This window comes from Agelaius tricolor, unplaced genomic scaffold (assembly GCF_023055355.1).
Source record: "Agelaius tricolor isolate 1412-34295 unplaced genomic scaffold, bAgeTri1.0.p SCAF_11, whole genome shotgun sequence".
NCBI lineage: Eukaryota > Metazoa > Chordata > Aves > Passeriformes > Icteridae > Agelaius > Agelaius tricolor.
Genome location: NW_027269271.1, coordinates 29490298 through 29510630, shown reverse-complemented (window position 1 = coordinate 29510630; position 20333 = coordinate 29490298). Strand labels below are relative to the sequence as shown.

At 56.2% G+C, this 20333-nt stretch overlaps 2 protein-coding genes across 4 annotated transcripts in view; both read right to left on the bottom strand.

Annotated features, from left to right (window-relative positions):
• Positions 1-3939, bottom strand: part of DNAJC6 (DnaJ heat shock protein family (Hsp40) member C6) — a 43353-nt gene extending 39414 nt beyond the window's left edge. The window contains exon 1 of one of the 2 annotated variants that reach the window (XM_071436929.1): positions 3760-3939. In XM_071436929.1, the coding sequence (XP_071293030.1) occupies positions 3760-3781 (22 nt within the window). In that variant the 5' untranslated portion in view covers positions 3782-3939. The remainder of the gene's footprint in view (positions 1-3759) is intronic. The other variant, XM_071436930.1, reaches the window with a different exon arrangement.
• A 1709-nt stretch (positions 3940-5648) lies between these two features.
• On the bottom strand, positions 5649-20316 carry AK4 (adenylate kinase 4). 2 transcript variants are annotated; one of them, XM_071436937.1, is made up of 6 exons: positions 19553-20316; positions 18844-19505; positions 11322-11441; positions 9967-10139; positions 8831-8949; positions 5649-8123 (listed from the first exon to the last, which is right to left on the bottom strand). In XM_071436937.1, exons 2-6 carry the CDS (start codon positions 18986-18988, stop codon positions 8009-8011), a joined length of 672 nt encoding a protein of 223 aa, XP_071293038.1. In that variant the 5' UTR covers positions 18989-19505; positions 19553-20316; the 3' UTR covers positions 5649-8008. The 2 variants fall into 2 exon arrangements, with proteins under 2 accessions (XP_071293038.1, XP_071293037.1); XM_071436936.1 differs by having other exon boundaries at positions 18844-20316.
• Between the last annotated feature and the right edge of the window lie 17 nt (positions 20317-20333).

Here is a 20333-nt window from a genome sequence, read left to right as displayed (position 1 = left end):
GGTTAAATCCTGAGGAAAATCTGGGCACTGGGTGCTGTCTGCACTGGAAAATGGCTGGTGGGGAAAACAGGGAGGAAAATTATACAACCAAGTGTCGTGGTGGGGTTGCATCAGCTGCAGCTGCTGAGCTCAGGGCCAGGCCCCAGCAGCAGAGAACTCCATGGGAATGGTCAGGTTGTGGTCTCAGGTAGCTCTGAGCCCTCAGGGAAATCAGATTTTCCATGAAAACTGAGGGAAATGGCAGCTGGGGATGTCATCTCTTCCCCAGGATGGACAGGGTGAGGGTTTCCTGGGGGGAATGAGGTGTTCTCACTCCAGGCCTCACTGGGATGGATTTTCCTGGGTGGATATTTAAGAGAGGCCCAGGGTAGGAAGATACAGAAGGGTCTGGTAGCACATGAAAGTTGGCCAGAAACAACACAGCCCCATTAATGTGGTTCTACCTTCTGCCAGAAGTTCGGTTTTTACCTAAAACTAACAGGAAAAAAATGATATTATTAAAGATTTGCTACTCTGGCTGATATAAAATATTCTAAAATTGTATTTGCCCCAGCTTGTGGTGACTTACAGGTCCTGACTGAGGCAGTTTGGGTTCAGGTTTACAAATGAAAATCATTTCCAAAGGGTTCCTCCAGCAGACCCCACAGGGCTGCTCGTGCTCTCTCCCACATCCTGGTTTTAATCCCTGTGTGCTCTGAGCTTTGGGATGTTGTTCAAGGCACAGATGCCCAGTTTGGTGTGGGAATGGATTTCAGCTGGCACAGGTGCCCAGAGCAGCTGGGGCTGCCCCTGGATCCCTGGCAGTGCCCAAGGCCAGGCTGGACACTGGGGCTGGAGCAGCCTGGGACAGTGGGAGGTGTCCCTGCCATGGCAGGGGTGGCACTGGGTGGGCTTTGAGCCCTTCCAGCCCAAACCATTCCAGAATTCCTTGGCTTGGGATGAGAATTCAGCCTGGGGACATCCTTGGGGACATCCCAGCCAGGGACCAGGCTGGGATTGTCCCTCTCCCTTCTCCTGGGGTCCATCTCCACCAGGACAAGTGACAAACCCCCCTTGAGCACTGGGCGGGTTCCTCAGGGTCACCCTGCTGGGAATGCTCTCCTGGGATGTCCCCAGGACCCAAATCCATGGAAACCCCCATGGGCACAGAGCTGGAGAGAGCTGACTCAGCTCTGAGCCATGTGGCTCTGAATAATGCCCTGGGAGCTCCGTGGGGATCCAAAACCTTCCCAAAGCTGGCAGGGGGGAAGGGATGCAGGGAGGGAATGGGAGGAGAGCCTGGTGCACCCCACCCCTCACAGACATCAGGGAATCCTCTGCTGGATGACAGCAACCTGCTCTTCCTGCAAAGTTTTCCATGAAAACTCTCACTTGGAAAAGGAATTCAAATGGTTTTTAGGTTCATTTATCTTTTCCTTCCAATCATGATCTGGGGAAGTGAATAAATTCAAATTTTCCTCCATGGCAAAAGTCCCATTTCAGAGGATTTGGAGCAAATCCTGTCCCTGGTCTCAGTCTCCCTGCCTGATTTTGCCCTGCACCCCCAATTTCTCCATCTCTCCCTTTCCCAGCCTTAATTCAGGGATCTAAATTCCCATCCTTATTATTTCTGGCTGCTGAGGACAAGGAGTTATTCAAGAGAAAGAAATCCATATGTTGTTTGTGCCCATCACAAAGGGCCTCATCCACTTTTGGGACTGTAAGAGCTCATAAAATACTGTTTGTATCTTGGTATAATAATATTTAAAATTGTAATAAAATACTAAACCCCTTGCAAAAACATTAACATCATAGAATTATTAGTGGGAACCATTAATTATTTATCATTTCATATAAATTATAAATTTATATTTTATATATAAATATATAACATAAGTATAATTTTATTTCCCTATTTATGGCACTTTAATTGGAGAGTTTCCCACGGCTGCTTTATGCACCCCTGAAGAAGCATCTATAATCCTATTTTTATGGGATTTACAGCATCTCTGCCTGCCACATCCACAGAATTCTGGGATTTCCAGGCCATGTTCCCAAAAATCTGGGAGCTGTGGGCAGCTCTAGTGGTTTTTAGTGGTTTCCTGATCCCTGGAGCTCGGGCAGGGCTGGATCAATGGTTGGACTCGATGATCTCAGAGGGCTTTTCCCACCTGGATGATTTTGGGATTTTGGGAGAGGAGCAGCCATTCCTCTGAGTCAGGATGTTTGCCATGGATGAGTTGCATCCTTTGCCAATCCCAATTCCCTTCCCAAGGGGAATTCCAGCCCCTGAGCAGAGCCGGGCGTGTGCCCGGGGTGGGGGTTGAGCCCCAAAATCCCAACTCCCACCCCAAAACCTGCCTGGCACCTCCCAGGCTCTGCCTACCCCAATCCATCACCTCCCTTCTCCCAGCAGCTTTTCCCAGCCACCTTTTCCCAGCGGAGCGGGAGGGATTGGAGCAAATCCTGCCCCAAACCTGCGGCCCCGGGCCGGGATTAGGCTGCGCCGGGGATTAGTTGGGTCAGCAATTCAGCGCTGCCACCAAGAGCCGGGCTCAAGGACAAACCCGGTGCCTCCTTAAGGGCTGCAGCCTCTCCAAAATGCTGCATCCCTGGGCCGGGAGCGTTCCCGGGATGCAAACAAGGCGGCTGTGCCACGGCTGGCTAAATTTAGAGGCACCGGTGTTGCCGTCACGCCGCCTGTGCCGCCGGAATCGCTCCGTACACTGCCTTTAGGGGATTTATTTTATTTTTTTCTCTCTTCTCAGGGAAGGCTATGACTAAGAGAAATCCACGTTTGGAGGGATAGCAGAAGATGGAGGCCCTGGTCCAGCTGCGGAGGGAGAATAAAGTCGGGAGTTTGCAGACCTGAGGGTTCGCCCAAAACATTCCTCACCCTCCTCCTCCTCCTCCTCCTCTTTCTCCCTCTCCTCCGTCCTCCTCCTCTCCCTGGCAGTATCCAAAACAAGACTACGATAATGACAGGCACAAGCACAGCAGCCAGACTGGAACGATGGGCTGTTTTCCAGCCGTGGGGGGATAAACACCTACCTGGAGCCGTGGGGAGCCCCGGCACCGCCGTCCCCTCCCGGAGCGCCCGCCCGGGGCTGCCTCAGCAGCGCCGAAGCCGAGGCAGCGATGTCCGCGTTTACCTACGGATTTCGGCTATTTTTTTTGGCCCGAAATAGGGATTTTTTTAAAAGGCAATGCAGCCCTGTGTTTGCCTCGGCATAGCAGAGGGGGGGTTGAAGGTCAGCTTCCCGCTGGATTGGCAGGGAAAGGCCGGGATCAGCATTGGATGGCAGCGTTCGTGCGCTGCCATCGCAGCCGATGCCCCTCCTGCAGCAGGTCCGGCTCCGGCCGCAGAGAAGCCACACTTATTATTTTAAGCCGGAAAATCCCTTTCCCTCCATTCCGTACGCCCGCAGAGCTCCCAGGCCACCCTGAAAGCGCCAGCCCCGATTTTGGGGTGCCGGAGGAGGTGTCCGAGCTCCTGCGGGCACCGCGGGGCCGGCGCAGCCCGGGGGTGTCCGACACCCCATTCCCAGGTGCCCATCCCCAAATCCCAGCTCCTCGCCTGCCCTGCCCGGCCGGGCAGTTTCGGGCGCGATCCCTTCCCTGTGCCCTGTTACATAACCGGCCGCAAAGCGGGGAACCCTCCCCATCCCGGGCTGCCAGCTGCCTTCCCAATTACTCAGCACAAACGGGCCCTACACAGCACCCCCAATTTCCTGGCGCTCCCTCTCTCCGCTTTCCCCAGCCCCGGGAGCTTTTCCTTACCTGGCTGCTCGGGCCCGTGCATGCTGCGGCCGCGGGCTGCGGGAGCGGGGCCGAGCGTGTCCCGCACGCCGCTCCTGGCCCGGCTCCGGCGGCGGGGCCGCTCCCGGCCCGCCCGGGGCGCTGCTGCCGCCGCTGCTGCGAGCTGCGTGCCGCTCCCGGGTTATTTTTGGGATTACAGAGACTCAGGGAAGGATGGGGATGGAGGCAGACATATCACACCGTCTAAAATGTGGCCTGGAGTGGGATCTGGAGTCTGCGGCGCAAACCTCACCAGGGGTTTTTTTTGTTTGTTTTCACTGCTTGTTTTTTTTATTCTTCTTTTTTTCCCGTTTTCCCTGCTCTTTTTTTTTTCTCTTTTCCCGTTTCTTTTTTTTTATTTTCCTCGTTTTTTTCTTTTTTTCCTTTTTTTTCTTTTCCTGTGTGTTTTTTGGGTTTTGTTTTTTTTTTTCTTTTCCTTGCTTTTTTCCCTTGATTTTTTTTTTCTGGAGAATGTCAAATGCTGCTGGATGGGCTCAGCAGGGATGTCACTTGTCCAAGCTCTACAGCCCCGGGAACGGGGCTGATCCAGGCGCACCTGGGGCAATGCCCCGGGCACCAGGCAGACAAACACTTCAGTGATGCTGTAAACAAATGTTTGGAATCATGGAATCATTTGGGCAGGAAAAATCCTCTCAGATCATCGACCCCAGCCATGCCCAGCACTGCCAAGGCCACCACTGCCCCATGCCACATCCACAGGGATTTTAAATCCCTCCAGGGATTGGGACTCATCCACCCGGGGCTGGACAACCCTTTCCGTGAAGGAATTTTCCCAAATGTCCAACCTGAGCCTCCCCTGGTGCAATCTGAGGCCGTTTCCTTTTGCTTTCCGATCCAGCCGGGGCTGAGGTCAGGCCGTGGGGTGGGGACGTGTCCCCTGTGCCCTCCCGGCTCCCCCGGTGGCACTCGGGGGAAGCCAAGCCTTTGATCCCAGCTGGATTCTGGCTCACATTCCTCTGCTTTTTGACCTCCCAGCTTTTGTTTTCAGACTGAGTTCATATTCCAGCTCACGTTGATGTTTTTCCTCCTCGGATTTCTCTGCCCGCACGTCCCCGCTCCGCCTGCAGATTGTCACGACCCTGAATCGCGACATCCCCCCCGCCGGCCGGGGCTCATTCCCGGTTTATCACCTCGTTTTCCCACTCTCCGATCATTCCCGAGGCTCTGCTCACTCCAAACTGGGAGTGCCCCGAGCTGTTACTCGGGAATGACAGCAACAGGAGAACTGGTGGCACTGGGAGGCGGCTCTGCAGCTCCGGGAGCTCAATTCCCCATTCCCAATTCCCCATTCCCAATTCCCAGTTCCCCGTTCCCAGTTCCCAAATTCCCCGTTCCCAGTTCCCAGTTCCCAGTTCCCAATTCCCAATTCCCAGCACTCGTGATGGATTACCCGGGACACAGGACACAGCCAGAGCCTCCCTGTCCTGATGCTCCCCGGAATTTTCATTGGGGAGAAGTTAAAAAGGGAATTAAAACCACTTTATGTGCAGGGGGGTGGATTGAGATGGGCTTTGAGGACCCTCCCAAGCCAAACCAGGCTGGGATTCCGGAATTCTGGGATTCGGAGATTCTGGGATTCTGGGATAAGAATGGGAGGCTGGAGCAAATGCCTGCATCCAAGCTGGATTTTTAACCAGTGTTTTGGATTATATCAGATAAAGGACCCAAAGAGCTGTGTTGTGTCCAAACCCAAATCCTGAGGGAAACCAAATCCCACCTTCCTGCGGGGATGCTCTGATTCCTCTTCTTCCCCTCTCCTCCTCTTCCTCAGCTCCTACAGAGGAATTCCAGACCAACACTGCCCTGCTGCCTTGGCAAGGCATTGCCCACACAGACCGTGCCAGCACAGGGACCAGCAGGAGAAAATCTTTATTTACATCTCGAGAGAGAGCAGTAACACAGCTGCAGCGATTCACCGGGAAGAAACTCCGGGAAGAAAACTCGGCGTGACATTCCAGGGGGGAGAGAGGCTCCTCCCTCCACACAGTATCGCGGGTCGGTACAAAATTGCTGTGGCTTTACAAAAGGCTTGGGGTTCACAGTAAAATACCCGAGGGGAGCACGGCAGGGGCACAGCCAGGGACGAATTCCCTGCTGGAATTTGGTCTCGGAAAATGCAACAGGTCCGGTAGAAAATTCCAGCCCAAGGGCCGGATGCATGCACAGCCACGGGATTTCCACACCAGTTATAGGGGCTGAAAGCCTGGAAAAGGCATCTGCAGACCTGTCCTGTGCTGGGCTGCATGGAATTCTCTCTTCAGGAGGAATTTTGCAGGAGGGAAGGACAGGACACAAGGACAGGACAAGGCAAAGCAGGGATCAGCCCCTCTGCCTGGCACTCAGCTGCTTTTATAAAAAAAAACCAAACTGAAACCTCCTCCCCTCCTGCCCAAAGCTGTTCCAAAGAAAGCAGCAGACAGGTTTTGGCTGTGTCGGGATTTGTGTCTAAAACCAGCCCAGACCTTCATCCCAGGCTTGTGGGAAAATCCCAAATCTTTCTGAAACAGGTTTTCACTGCCAGCTGGAAGATTTGCAGCCTCCCAGCACCAGGGCATGGAAAGGCCTCCTGGGACAGCAGCGAGACCTGACAATCCCTTTGTTCCCACCTGGAAAATTCCCACCTGGAGCAGGGTGGGAGCCCTTTGGCCTCTCCCCAGGCAGGGCTGAGCAGGGGGATGTGGGCAGGGATCCCACTCTGGCTCCACTGGGGAGAGCACCAGGATGAAGCAGATTTTAGGGGATCCTTGGTCAGCACGAGGATGCTCAGATGGGATAAACAAACCCAGGCAGGAACTGGAGTTTTACACCTGGAAAAAATCCCTAAAAAATCTGGTCATTCCCCTTTCCCTGCTGTGGGCCACAGGGAAAGTAAAGGAAAAATAATCCCAGGGACACCAGAAAGGTGCTCTGATTAACCCCAGAGGTGCCAGGCTCCTGCCCTCCTGTGAGCCCCCCTGGCAGAAGCAGAATTCCCTGCAGATCCAGCAGGTCCGTGCACAATTCCCAAAAGGTGATGCTAAAATTCAGCACTGTTTGTTTGTTTGTTTGTTTGTTTGTTTTAAACTTTTACAAATACACATCTTGCTTTGATTTTCCTTTTTCCTTAAATATATAGTTTATAAAATAAGGCAACTCGAGGAGACCAGAAGTGTCCCCACTGCTCGGGTACTGCCTCCCACAAAAAGAGGGTGACAGTACTTCCAGTTGAGAAAAGCCCAGCCCCACCACAACCCAAGGATGCTGGAAATCGTGGGAAAACACCTGGGCATGGCCCTGGCTGCATCCCAAGCAAGGAAAGATCTCTGGGGTTTCATGGGGAGGGAGTCACTTTGCTGGGGGACGCAGCAAGAGCAGCTGAAGGGACCCCCTGGCCAGGGGACCTCGGGGACAAAGGCAGCACAGAAGATGGAATGAGCTGATTCCTCCCCAGAACTGAAGCACACGTGGAGATAAATCTTTGGGAGAAACTCTTAGGACTTGGCTATCTTGGAGGATTGAAAGCTATAAACCAGGAAAGCACAAAGGAGTGCAACTCCTCCCCAGCCCAGGTCCTGCTGAGTGTCACAGCATTCCATAAAAACCTGCACAGCAGCTTTTCCAGCAGGGAATTCCACTCTCCCCGTGGAAAGGGTACAAGGGAGAGTTTCACCTCCAAGCTTTTCCTCTTTCCTGTGTATTCATGCTGGAAATGTGAGCCCCACATCTCTCAGCTTTGTGGTACACACGTTTGCCACGGTGCTCCCAAAATTCCCACTGGGCTGAGTGTTGCTTTCTAGAGCTTTATTTCTCTGAGAAATACATTTAATAGAAAATAATTTATAGAAAACTACCACCCCAGCCTAGAGAGTCCTCAGCAGTAAATGGTCCCGTGGAGCAGCAGGGTGGCACGTGTGGGCTCAGCCAGGGATTGGGGCTGGAAAGGGATGGCAAGGACACCATGGCAAAGCTGTGTAAACCTGGAATGACCAATGCCCCTGTCAGCACCACCAAGCCAGGATGGACCACGGGCAGGAAAGCTCCATAGCCCCAAAAGAGGGAAAAACCTCTTATTCCAGCAGACTTCACCTTCCAAACAAAGATCTGATCCTGGCTGTAACTGGTACCCACCAATGTCACCCAGCCATGAGCACCCAAGCCCAGCACAGCCCTGGCACTGCCCTGGGAACCAAATCCAGGATGGAATGAGATCCTGGTGCTTGGCACGGGCTGGTTAGTGCTCCTTCTCTGAGAGGATGGGCGGGATCCTGCTGGACAGCAGGCTGTACACGTAGGGCCAGATCTTGTTGGTCTCTGTGCCAGAGAAGGAGTGAAGGATGCCCCTGCTCCTGGAAAAAAGGTGGGAGAAGTCAGGAGAAGCCCATCCCAACCAAGGCAGCTTGGACAGGGCTTGGAGCACCCTGAGGCGTCCCTGCCCATGGCAGGGGATGGAATGGGATGGGCTTTAAGGTCCCTTCCAACCCAAACCATTTTGGGATTCTGCTTGGGATTCTGAAACTTTGCCCCCCCCCCCCCCCCCATGTACTTAAAAACACTCCTGGGCTTCTACTCCCTTTGAGCAGCAGATTTACCACCCTGCAGCAATCCATCATTCCCAAACTGGCCAGAGGACAGCAGCCCCACAGTTCCAGGGAACAGCAGCCCCACAATTCCAGGGAACAGCAGCCCCACAAGGGGAACAAGCCCTGGAACGCCCCTGTTGTCCCAGCAGATCCATCTGAGCCAGTGCTGGGGTCTCTCCCTTCTCCTGCCCTCCTGCCAACCTCCCTGTGCTTCACCCAAACCCCTCAGTGCCCTGGATGGATTTTTCATGGCATGTCCCACCTGGACCTAGGCCAAAATCCCCCTCCCATGTGATGAGCCCAGCAGGACCAACCGGAGCTGGGAATTTCTCTGGATCACCCTCCTTCCTCCAAGGGAGGCTCAGGGCTTGGCCCAAAAATCTGCCAGGGCTCCTTGGGATGTGGGCAGGGCACAAAGAGCCTGGTGGGGGTTCTGAGAGCCCTGCTGGGGGTTCTGCTCCTGCCCAACTCACTTGTAGAGCTCTATCACGGGCTTGGCAGCATCTTTGTACTTCCTGAGGCGAGCGGCCACGGCCTCGGGCCTGTCCTCATCGCGCTGCACCAGCGGCTCTCCCGTCAGGTCATCCACACCCTGAGGGACACAGAGCACACAGGGACATCACCCACCCACCGCTGAGGGGACACAGAGCAACAGGGACATCACCCACCCATCGCTGAGGGGACACAGAGCACACAGGGACATCACCCACCCATCGCTGAGGGGACACAGAGCACACAGGGACATCACCCACCCATCGCTGAGGGGACACAGAGCACACAGGGACCTCAGCACCCATCACCCACCCTGCAGCTGCCCCAGGCCTCATCCTGGTCATGCCTCAGGTTTGGCTTTTCTATTTTTCAGACTCTGTGCTGCTTTAGTGTGCAGTTCTGAGCTTCGCATCAGGGGATGCTGAGCTCTGTGCACAGAGCAGGGAGACAAAACAATTCCTGCTCCAGCTGGGCACCAAGGACAAATGATCCAAATCTCAGCCCCAGAGCACAAACCCTGTGGGCTGGAGAGAGAAAAACAAGCAGGGTGGGACTGCAGGGGCTAAAGCTGGAATGGGACAATGAACTGCAAGATGCAAATGGAGCAGAGCTGATCCCAGGGACAGAGCCCATGCCCGGCCGTGCATTTTGGGGCCATTTTGGTTCATCTTGGGTGCAGCCCTGGCTGGGCTCTGGTGTTGCCCAAGGTGGATCCATGGAGGAGATGCTTGGAATAAATCCCTGCTTTATTCTGGGACTCTGCCCAGCCCCTGCTCTAGGGCAGCCTGCACTGTCTGCATAAATCCCGCTTTCCTCAGGAAAGTGGCAGAATTCCTCAGAACAATTTCTCAGAATGTTTAGCACAATCCCCCAGGAAAGTTTAGCACAATCTCCCAAGAAAGTTTAGCACAACTCCTCAGGAAAGTTTAGCACAATCCCTCAGAACATTTAGCACAATCCCTCAGAACATTTAGTGCAATTCCCCACGGCTCTCAGCCCTTCTACACAGGATCTCACCCCCAGAGCTCCTTCAGCACCCAGCTCCTGCAGAGGGAGGGCTCCTCTCGCAGGTTTCCCCGCTGTGGGTGGCTGCAGGTGGCTCTCCTGGCGCTCTCACCTGGCTGTGGGGAGGGTTGAAGTCCATGTTGTAGACGCGGCCGCTGGCGGGGTGCACCCAGCGGGCGCTCAGCCGATCCTTCAGCGTCTCGAAGGGGATGTTCAGGCTGATCACCAGGTCCAGCTGGCAGATCCCATCCAGAGCCTGGGCCTGCCCCAGCGTCCGAGGGAAACCTGGGCGGGCACAGGGGCGGGAATGAGCGGCTGGAAAGCAGCGGGATGGAGCCAAAGCCATCCCTGAGGCAGCTCCGGAGCCGCGGGCCCGCTGCGGCACAGGCGGGGGAAAGGCAGACACCACCAGATGGCTCCGAGAAAAAATAGCTCCTGCAGCAGCCACAGCTCCCGAAATGTGACACTCGGGGCTCTGCTGTCCCTGCACGGGGCTGGGGCAGGCAGGGGGACACAGGCAATGGCAGAACAGGGATCAGTGCTGGAATGAGGAGGGAAAATGTGAAGGGACAGCACAGAGTGCTGTGCACAGACTGGGGACAAACTGCTGGCTGATGTGGGGGACATCAAGGAGACTGCAGTGAAAGGCTCCTGTCCTCCTTGGGGCAGCCACTGAGCAGCTGGAGCAGAGAATTCCAGAATGCCAGATGGTTTGGATAGGAAGGGACTTTAAAGACCTGAAGGGAGCCCACAAGAAAGATGGAGAGAGATATTTTACAAAGGGCTGGAGGGACAGAACGCAAGGAATGGTTCCCATTGCCAGAGGGCAGGGATGGATGGGATATTGGGAATTAGGAATTGTTCCCTGGGAGGGTGAGCAGGCCCTGGCACAGGTGCCCAGAGCAGCTGGGGCTGTCACATCTGTGGAGGTGTCCAAGGCCAGGTGGGAGCAGCTTGGGATAGTGGGAGGTGTTCCTGCCCATGGAAGGTGCCCCTGCCCATGGCAGGGATGAACCTGGATGAGCTTTAAGGTCTCACCCAATCCAAACCACTCTGGGATTCTTTGATTCTCCTTCCAGCCATGGCCAGAGACCCCAGGCTGTGCCTGTTTGCCCTCAGCACCTCCCATCCCTTCACCTCGGGTGGCTTTTGGGCTGGGATTGAGGAGCTGCTGCACACACACACACACATGTGAAGGAGGGAAGAAGTTTTTCCTGGCCTGTCTCCAGCCCTGCCCTGCTCTGTGGAACACCCAGCTCCTCTCCCTGCCCTTCCCTTTCCCGGCCACGTGCCAAGGGCTCAGCTGGACACGCATGTGCCGAGGCCAGCGGGACACGTCCCTGCCAGCAGCTCAGCTCCTGCCTCTCCTCCCACCTCCCCCTCCTGGTTTTCCTCTCTCCTGGGGCTGCCAAACCATGGGGAACAAAGGAATGTCCCAAAGGGGCCGGGATTCCCCTCTGGACTCACCATCGAGCAGCCAGTGCTGCTCCCGCCGCTTCTCCAGCTCGGCCATCATCACACGGGTGATGACGTGGTCAGGCACCAGCAGCCCTCGCTCCAGGTACTGCTGGGCCAGGGCTCCAGCTTCTGCTCGAGACAAGAAAGGAAAAGAGATGAGAGAAAAAAAAAAATCACGACATTTCCACTTCAAAAATATCACACCCCCTCAAATTCTGCCTGGGAGATTGTTGGCAGCGTCGCTGTGCTGGTGGTGGAAAGGCCACACGGTCCTTTCGGGGTGGAGGAGTGGGAATTCCTGAGGTACCTGGGAGCAGGAGTGGGCTCAGCCAAGCCAAGCTGGTGGAGAGAGAAGCCCTGGGTGTGCTCCTTTGGTTCGGGACACGGCTCCCATGTGGGCACAGGTAAGGACTGCCCCAAACACCTGAGCCGCTTCCCATCCCCAGGGCTGAAAGATTTCACAAGCTCAGGTAAGAAAATCATTGCCAAGATCACATCCTTGAGAACATAATTGTGGTAACTGCAGGGTAAGTGCAATGCTCCTGCCTGGCTCTCCCACAGCCTCAGCCTCAGCTGCTTCTGGAAGCTGGAGAGGGACTGGGGATGAGGGATGGAGGGACAGGACACGGAATGGCTCCCGCTGCCAGAGGGCAGGGATGGATGGGACATTGGGAAAGAATTCCTGGATGGGAGGGTGGGCAGGCCCTGGGATAGAATTCCAAGAGCAGCTGTGGCTGCCCCTGGGTCTCTGGCAGTGCCCAAGGCCAGGCTGGAGCACCTGGGACAGTGGGAGGTGTCCCTGTCCATGGCAGGGATTTGAACTGGATGAACTTTAAGGTCCTTTCCAACTCAAACAATTCCATGATGGATGTTTGCCATTATTTTCTTTCATCCCCTCAGAAACACAAAGAAAACATTTGGAAAATGGAAATATTCTTTGTCCCTGTTTGTGACAAGCCCTGCTCCTGCCCCAGGAGAGCTCCAGCCCCTTTCCCTTGGACCAGGACCCCACGGACATCTCTTCTGTCTTCCCACAGCAGCTGAAATAGCATTTGTCACCAGAAATGAACAATCCCCTGATCTATTTTTTTCACCCTTTCTGGTGAGGACAGCACATTTCAGCCCTCTCCAAGTGTGAGTCCTCTCTAAAAATAACCCCAGGATCCTGCACTGGAGGCAGCTCCGGCTCTCCAGGCTGTCCACGTGGGCAGCACCTGCACCTGCCTGGGGGTGAACTCAGCTGCAGGAGGGGTTTCTGCAAGATAAACAATTCTTGGAGAGAATTCATCTATTCTAAGGGAAGAACCAGCCTGAGCAGGGGTCCAGTTTTGGGGCCATCAGTTTGGGAAGGACGTTGAGGCACTGGAGCTCATCCAGAGGGGACAATGAGGCTGGAGAGGGGCTGGGAACACAAACCCTGTGAGGAAGCCCTGAGGGAGCTGGGGGTGCTCAGCCTGGAGAAAAGGAGACTCAGGGCTGCCCCCATCACTGCACAGCTCCTGAAAGGTGCCTGTGCTCAGCTGGGGCTGGGCTCTTTCTCCAGCAGCACTGACACAACCAGAGCACACAGCCTCCAGCTGCACCAAGGGAAATACAGGCTGGATAGCAGGAAAAAGCTTTTTCCAGAAAGGTGATAAAGTTCTGGAATGGCTGCCCAGGGAGGTGGTGGGGTCCCCATGCCTGGGTGTGTTTAACAAAGCCTGGATGTGGCACTGGGTGCCAGGGTTTAGGTGTTGGGGCTGGGCTGGACTCGATGATCTTGGAGGTCTCTTGCAACCCAGTGATTCTGTGATTCTGGGAATTCTGTGAATTCTGTGAATTCTGTGAATTCTGTGACACACTCCCAGGTTTAACCCAGAATCCAAGGAATCTGCCTGGAAAATGCTCAGATTTTTCCCTGCTGTGTGTGTCCTTCTCCCAGCACCAGAAGGAAGGTCCAGCCTCCTTCTCCTTGGAGCAGGGCCAGAAGTGCAGGGTGCTGGAATCCAGCATCCCACCTGCCCGGGAGCAGGGCAGCGCTGACTCACGGGCTGAGTCACCGGGACCATCCCACTGCCTCCCTGCCGGCAGGAATTCCAGCTGGCCCCGGGCAGAAAACACCTTTTCCCAACGACAGCTTCTTTGTCACCTCCCAGACGTCACCACGTTCCCGCCTAGGAAAGCCAAGGACGCGGGGATGGAAAAAGCAGCCTGCGGATTGTGCGAACAGCACGGAGCCCTGAGGGCAGCAGCAGCACTACAAAAACAGGATTTGGGGATTTTTTTATATTTATTGGCGTGGTCTGTGCAGTGCCAGAGGCTCACAGGGAATGAGCTCGCTCCAGGAGGAGCCGGGAGCTGCTGGGCAGGGTGTGGCTGTCACCCGAGGGGGGATGGCAGCCAGGGGACCAGGGGGTGTCACTCAAGGTCTGGCTGTCACCTGTCACAGGCATCTTTTATGAAAAGTCCTTGCCTTAGGATTTTTTTCTCCTGAGAAGCTGAGAGGCCTCGGGAACAAAATGCAAACAATGGTTATCTGCTGCTGTGGGATGCAACAGGTGGGTCTGGAATTGGGCTCATGTGGTTGTTTCTAATTAATGGCCAATCACAGCCCAGCTGGCTCGGACTGTCTGTCAGATACAAACCTTTGTTATCATTCTTTCTTTTTCTATTCTTAGCCAGCCTTCTGATGAGATCCTTTCTTCTATTCTTTTAGTATAACTTTAATATAATACATATCATAAAATAATAAATCAAACCTTCTGAAACATGCAGTCAACATTCTCATCTCTTCCCTCATCCTGGGACTCCTGCAAACACCATCACAGTCACCCAAGGAGGGATGGACATCCAGGGGACCAGGAGCTGCCACCCCAGGTCTGGCTGTCACCTGAGGCCAGATGGCCACCCCAGGGAGCAGCTGTGGCTCAGCAGGGCTGCTGGAGCCAGGCCTGGAGCTGCAGGCCAGGAACAGCCCAGCAGGGCTGGGAAGGGAGTGTGGGAACACAGCAGAGCCCCACAGCCCCGGGGCTGCAGCTTTCCCACGGCCCAGGACAGATGGACAGCTCTCCCCGGCTCCACCACGGACAACCCCTGCTGCTCCCCTGTCCCCTCCATGGCTGAAGCTCCAGGGGCTTCTCCCTCCTCCACAGCACTGCCCCATGTCCTCTCTCCAAGCAGGAGCAGCCCTGGATTTGCAGAAGGACCTGCAGGGCTCTCCAGACCCCCAGGAGGTGCTGAGAGCATCACCCCGAGCTCCCAGCCCTTGGCGTTCCTTCCTGGCAGTTTAAACTCCAAACTGAACGTTTGCCACGCCCTTCCCAGCCCCCAGCCCATGGAAAAGCTCCATTCCAAAGGGGAGCAGGGTCTGGGGGTCCTCCCTGAGCAGGGAGGAAGCTCCTGGCCCCCCATGAGGAGCTGGGGCTCACCCTATAGCACCAAACCCCATTGCTGGGCTGGTCACAGGGGGTGCAGGCTTTACTCTGCACTTACTCCAGGGAGCAAAGGGCTTTTTGGTGTGCTGTGCTCAAAGCCAGCCTTCCAGCTCCTGCTTTAATCCCATTAATCTGACGACTGTGGGTTTAAGCTGCCCTGAAACTCACGGGACTCCCAGCTCTCTGTGGCTCCCCCCGTGTGACCTTGATGTGTCCCCAGGGGACGTGTCCCAGCCCCAAGGGACAATTGATGATAATCACAGGTTGTTTCTTTGGGATCTTTGAAAGAGAGGGGAGTTTAGGTTGTAGTGGTTTCAAATTTTTTTTTATTATTTTATTAATTATTTTTGGGATTTTGAAGTAATTTTTAAGAATTGGGGTTTTTAAAATGAATTATAAATATTGTAGAATTTTAGGGATTGTTTGTTGGTTTAATGTGGCTTTTTTGTAATTTTTAATTAATTTTTTGAGGCTATTTAGGTTTTTTTTTAGGGGTTATTGGTTTATTTAGATGGGATTGTTTGTTTTTTAAGTTAGCTTTAGAGTAGTGAGTGCATTTGTGGTTTTTATTAAAACTTTATTTTTAGTTTTAATTTTTATTGAGATAATAAGGTTGGTTTTTTTAAATTGTAATGGCATTTTTTATAATAAAGGATGCATAATTCCTGGGGGTTTTTTTTTAGTTTTTTTAAATTGTAATTATAGATTTATTTTGTAGGTATAGAGAGGTATTTTTTATATTTGTAAATTGTAAGGTATTTGTAAGGGACCTGGTATTTGTAAGGGACATGTTCCAGCCCCAGGGGATGTGTCCCAGCCCCAAGGCCACCCAGCAGCCACCCAGGGCCAGGCAGGACAGGCTGGAGGAGAAGCTGTTCCCAAACACAGCCCTGGGCAGCCTCCAGAGCCTGCAGCACAACCCTGGACTTTCTCCCTGTCCAAAACCTTTCTCCCTGTCCAAAACCTTTCCCAGGATTTTTTTTCCCCAATATTTAGGCTACAGCACCCCAGTCTGGAGCTAAGAGAGAGGAGGAACCCTGGGGGTGAATGGGGCACCAATGCACCAGCACAGTCAAACCACAGCAGGTGTCACCCCAGTTTTGGGACCCTTTTCCTGACTCAGGTGCTGCACCCACCCTGCCCTCAGCATCAGGAGGTGATTTTAGGGAGCAGGAGCTGTATCTGGCCCCAAATTCAGGCTCACAGGATGGACAGTGGGGTCTGAAAGGTGCCTGTGCTCAGCTGGGGCTGGGCTCTGTCTCCAGCAGCACTGACACAGCCAGAGCACACAGCCTCCAGCTGCACCAAAGGAAATACAGGCTGGATATCAGGAAAAAGCTTTTTCCAGAAAGGTGATAAAGCTCTGGAATGGCTGCCCAGGGAGGTGGTGGGGTCCCCATGCCTGGGTGTGTTTAACAAAGCCTGGATGTGGCACTGGGTGCCAGGGCTTAGTTGGGGTGCTGGGGCTGGGCTGGACTCGATGATCTTGAAGGGCTCTTCCAACCCAGTGATTCTGTGAATTCTGTGTGAATTCTGTCTGGAGGACAACAGCCAGGACTGGGAGAGATCCCTGTGGTCAGAGCACTGCTCCCACACACAGGGATTCAGCAGGGACTGGCTGGCTGCATCCCTGGGCTCAGCTTTGGCCACCAACCAGGCCAGTGTGGCCAGCAAAGGCCACAATCTGTGGGCAAGGTGTGCAGAAGGGCTGTGGGGCCATGCACAGCCCACATCCCCCAGGGAATTTTGTTTTGTTCATGCTTTGGTGGATGCTCACAGAGGAAATCTGTCACGAGGAGGGGACAGGAGCCACTTCTGGCTACAAGAGAGCACCTGACAGGGAGCAGTGGGACAGGCAGAAGACCCCACAAAGCCAGGACAAGCAATTCAGTTGTTTGGCAAATGAGCTGCAGAGTCCTGCTGAGGCCTGGGGATGCTGCCAACACCAGAGACAACCACCAGGGTTCCGGGGCAAATGCTGGCCAGAAAAATGGCTCACCACCCTCCAGCACCCCTGCCTGGCACCAAAACACAGCCTGTAAGTTTTCCAAGGTGTTTCAAAGGCCTTTCCCTGGAGCAGAGCAGCCACTTGCTGACAGGCACTAATTAGGGGACACACGGCTGGGGGCGGATGTGCCTGGGGGCTGCTGGAGCACAGCTCAAAGCCCTCCAGCAGCAGCCGTGCACTCAGCTGCTTCACCTGCCCCAAAAGTCACTCTTTGTTCCCTGAGACCACCACCAGCAGCTCCAGCAGCAGCCTGGAATGTTCTCCATGCTGGGAACTCAGCCTTCCTCCCGCAGCAGGAGCCTCCTGCGCCCCCAAACCCTCAGCCGTGGCCACTTCATGCCTGGCAGTGGCCAGCAGGAAAATCCCTGGAGCACTGACACACCAGGCCAAGATCCCTGTCAAAACACAGGATTCACAGTTGCCTTTGGGATGATGAGCCTGTAATGGGTCTGTTGGTTCTGCAGAGCCCCAGCTCCCCACAAGCACAAAGCCGGTGACGCAGCTGATAAACTTGGGAAGAGGAGCTGCTTCCACCTCGTTTCCCCCGGAGCACAGTCATGTAACAGCTTGTCCAAAGCAAATAGCAGGGAAAAAAAACAAAAACAAAAACTAAAAAAAACCACCAAATAACTGGAGCTCAGTGAGAGCTGTTACAGAGGCTGAGTCAAAGGTGGGACCCAAATGTCACGCCAGATGAACCAAACCACGGCTGGTTTCCTTCTGAGTAATTTTCCCTGCATTTCTCCGTGTTGTTTCCTTCTGAATGCACCCAAGACACTTTCAGCTAACTCTTAGTGCTTCTCAGTGTCCCCAGAGGAGCTCTGTGGCAAGAGCATGGGCTGAAAAGTGAAGTTTGGGACAGTTGGTGGTTCAGAGCTTGGCTGTGGCAGCTCCTGGGTAGGCACCGGCTGCCCCTCTCCACTTGCTGCACCTCTCCTTGCTTTCCAGCCCAGATTTCTGTCCTTCAGCCAAAGCCCTCATCGAAAATTTCCAAATTTTGAGCCTCCCTCTAAAGAAAACATTATTGTCCTATTTATTTACAAAAGGAAATCTGGGTATTTTTACATGAGTGACCAGCGCAGAGCTGTGTGCAACGCCCTTGCCGGACCATGCACCTCTCCAAAACTTTATCCTGCCCATTTTCCTCTCTGTTTTTGCCATCCTTCTAAAATAGAAATCACTTCTAAATCCTCTCGGCTTGTTTTGCACCGAGGCCGTTTCACCGCTCCCCTGCCCGGTGAGTCAGCTTCCCCCCGGGCCGGTGTTTCACGCATTAGCAGAGGACAGAAGGAAGTGTTGGGAAAAGAACCGCGCCGGGGTTGCCCAATCCCGCCAAGCTGGGGCTCAGCACGGCCGCTCCCGAGCCGAGCCTGGACCGGGAGCCGCTCAGCGCCCGAGGGACACGGGCACAGCACATCCCGGCTCCCAGGGGTTTGGGTTCGGGTGTCTGACACGGGATAGGCAGCACTGCCCAGGCGGAAAGCCGGGTGTGCGGGGGTGCCTGTGCGAGGTGGGTGCTGACACCATCTGCTGCCGCCCGCCGCTCCTGGGACCCGGCCAGGGCAGCCGGTGATATTCCCGGCAGGTTTTCCCTCCGGACAAACGCTCCTTCCCAATGCATCCGTGCCGCCGTGGGAATGCCGCAGCATCCCAGCCATCTGCCGCGCATCCCCGGGGCAGCATGGAGTTATTGATAACCACAGCACACGCCCCGAGCCCCGCACGGCGCCGGCCCATCGCCCTGGGTGCGCGGCCAGCTGGGGTCTCCACCGGCCTCTCCGGAGCCGCGACCACCCCGCACGGCGATGAGAGAACCACGGCACACCCACGGCACCCGCGGCTTCCGATCCCGCTGCTCCCGAGCGGCTCCGTGAGCTCCGGCAGGAGGGAGCAGGCGATGAATGAGCTGTGCCAAACGCACGGGAAGAAAACAACCTGTGGTGCACCCGCCGCGGACGCGGATCCCATCCATCCCCGTCTCCATCCCGCCCCCATCTCCATCCGCATCCCCACCCCGTCCCAGCGCTGCCCCGCCGGAGATGCGCGGGTAGGGACCCCTCGCTCCCGCTGCCGGTGCCGGTGCCGACGGGGCGGCCCCGCGGGCACTCACCGCCGCCGCCGCCGAGGCTCTCCCGCAGGAACTGCCCGCTGGAGAGGTGCTGGAGCCCGAAGCTGCGGGCGATCCTCTCGCACACCGTGCCCTTGCCCGAGCCGGGGGGGCCGAGCACCACGGCCCGCAGCAGCTTGGAGGCCATGGCCGGCTGCGGGCGCCGGAGCGCTGCGGGGCAGGACACGCGTCAGCCGCCCCGGCCGCGCTCCCCCCGCGCCGCCCGGACACATCAGCAGGGCGGGGGGACCCCGCGGCCGCTCCCCCCGCCCGCCCCCTCGGGCCGCGGCACCCTGGGATTTGTAGTCCCGGAGCCGCCCGCGCATCCCCCGGCCCGACGGGGCCCCCGCGGTTCCGCACGGCCCGGCCCGGCGCGTCCCGGTTCGGTGCGTCCCGGCCCGGTGTGCCCCGCTCCGGCGCATCCCCGCTCGCCGCGTCCCGGCTCGCCCGAGCCGCGCCGCCCATGGAAGCGGCTCCCGGGGCACGTCCCGCACGCCCGGCACGGCCGAGCCCGCTGGGAGCCGGGGGGGAACCACGGGGGACCGCGACCACCGGGGCGGGCGCGGCGGCGGCGGGCGCAACCTGCGGACGGGCGGAACACGGGGCCGTGGGCGTGCGGGATGGGGATGCACGGCTGGAAAGCATAGCCGGGGAGCAGGTACAACCTGTGGATGTACAGCTAAAAAACCACGGCCCGGGGAGGAGGTACAACCTGTGGATGTACAGCTGGAAACCACAGCCCAGGGAGCAGGTACAACCTGTGGATGTACAGCTAAAAAACCACAGCCCGGGGAGGTACAACCTGTGGATGTACAGCTGGAAACCACGGCCCGGGGAGGAGGTACAACCTGTGGATGGCACACGCACACACACACACACACACACACACACACAGAGCCTGGAGGTGGTGCACAGCCTGCCAGCAGCCTGGCAGCGCACAGCCCGCCGTGCCCAGGGGCTGCTCGGCGCTGGTGACACCGCGGGGAGTGTCTGTGTCACCCCCAGTGCGTGCGTCTGTGTCACTGTGGGTGTTCGTGTCACTCGCTCTGTGTGTGTGTGTGCGTGACTCCCCCTGCGTGTGTGGCTCCGCGGGTGCCATTCCTTGTGTGCGCGTGTGTCACCCCGTCTGTGTGTGTGTGTCCCTTCCTCGGCGCAGAATGTCACTCCCTCTGTGGCTGTGTGTGTGTCACTGTGTGTGTGTCACTGTCTGTGTCACTTTGTGTGAGTGTGTCGTTGTCTGTGTCACTGTGTGTGTCTGCCACTATGCGTGTGTCACTCCGTGCGTGTCACTGTGTGTGTGTGTGTCACTGCCCGCGGTGCCCCGGCGGGCGCAGCCCGGTGCCCACACCGTGTCCAGGCCGTGTCCAGGCCGTGCCCACACCGTGTCCATGCCCGGTGCGCGCTCCCGCGGGTGCCGCCGTGCCCGCGCTCGGGGGCGCGCGCGCCGCTCCCCGGCTCTCTCCCCCCCCCCCCCCCGCCCGCGCGCGCCCCCG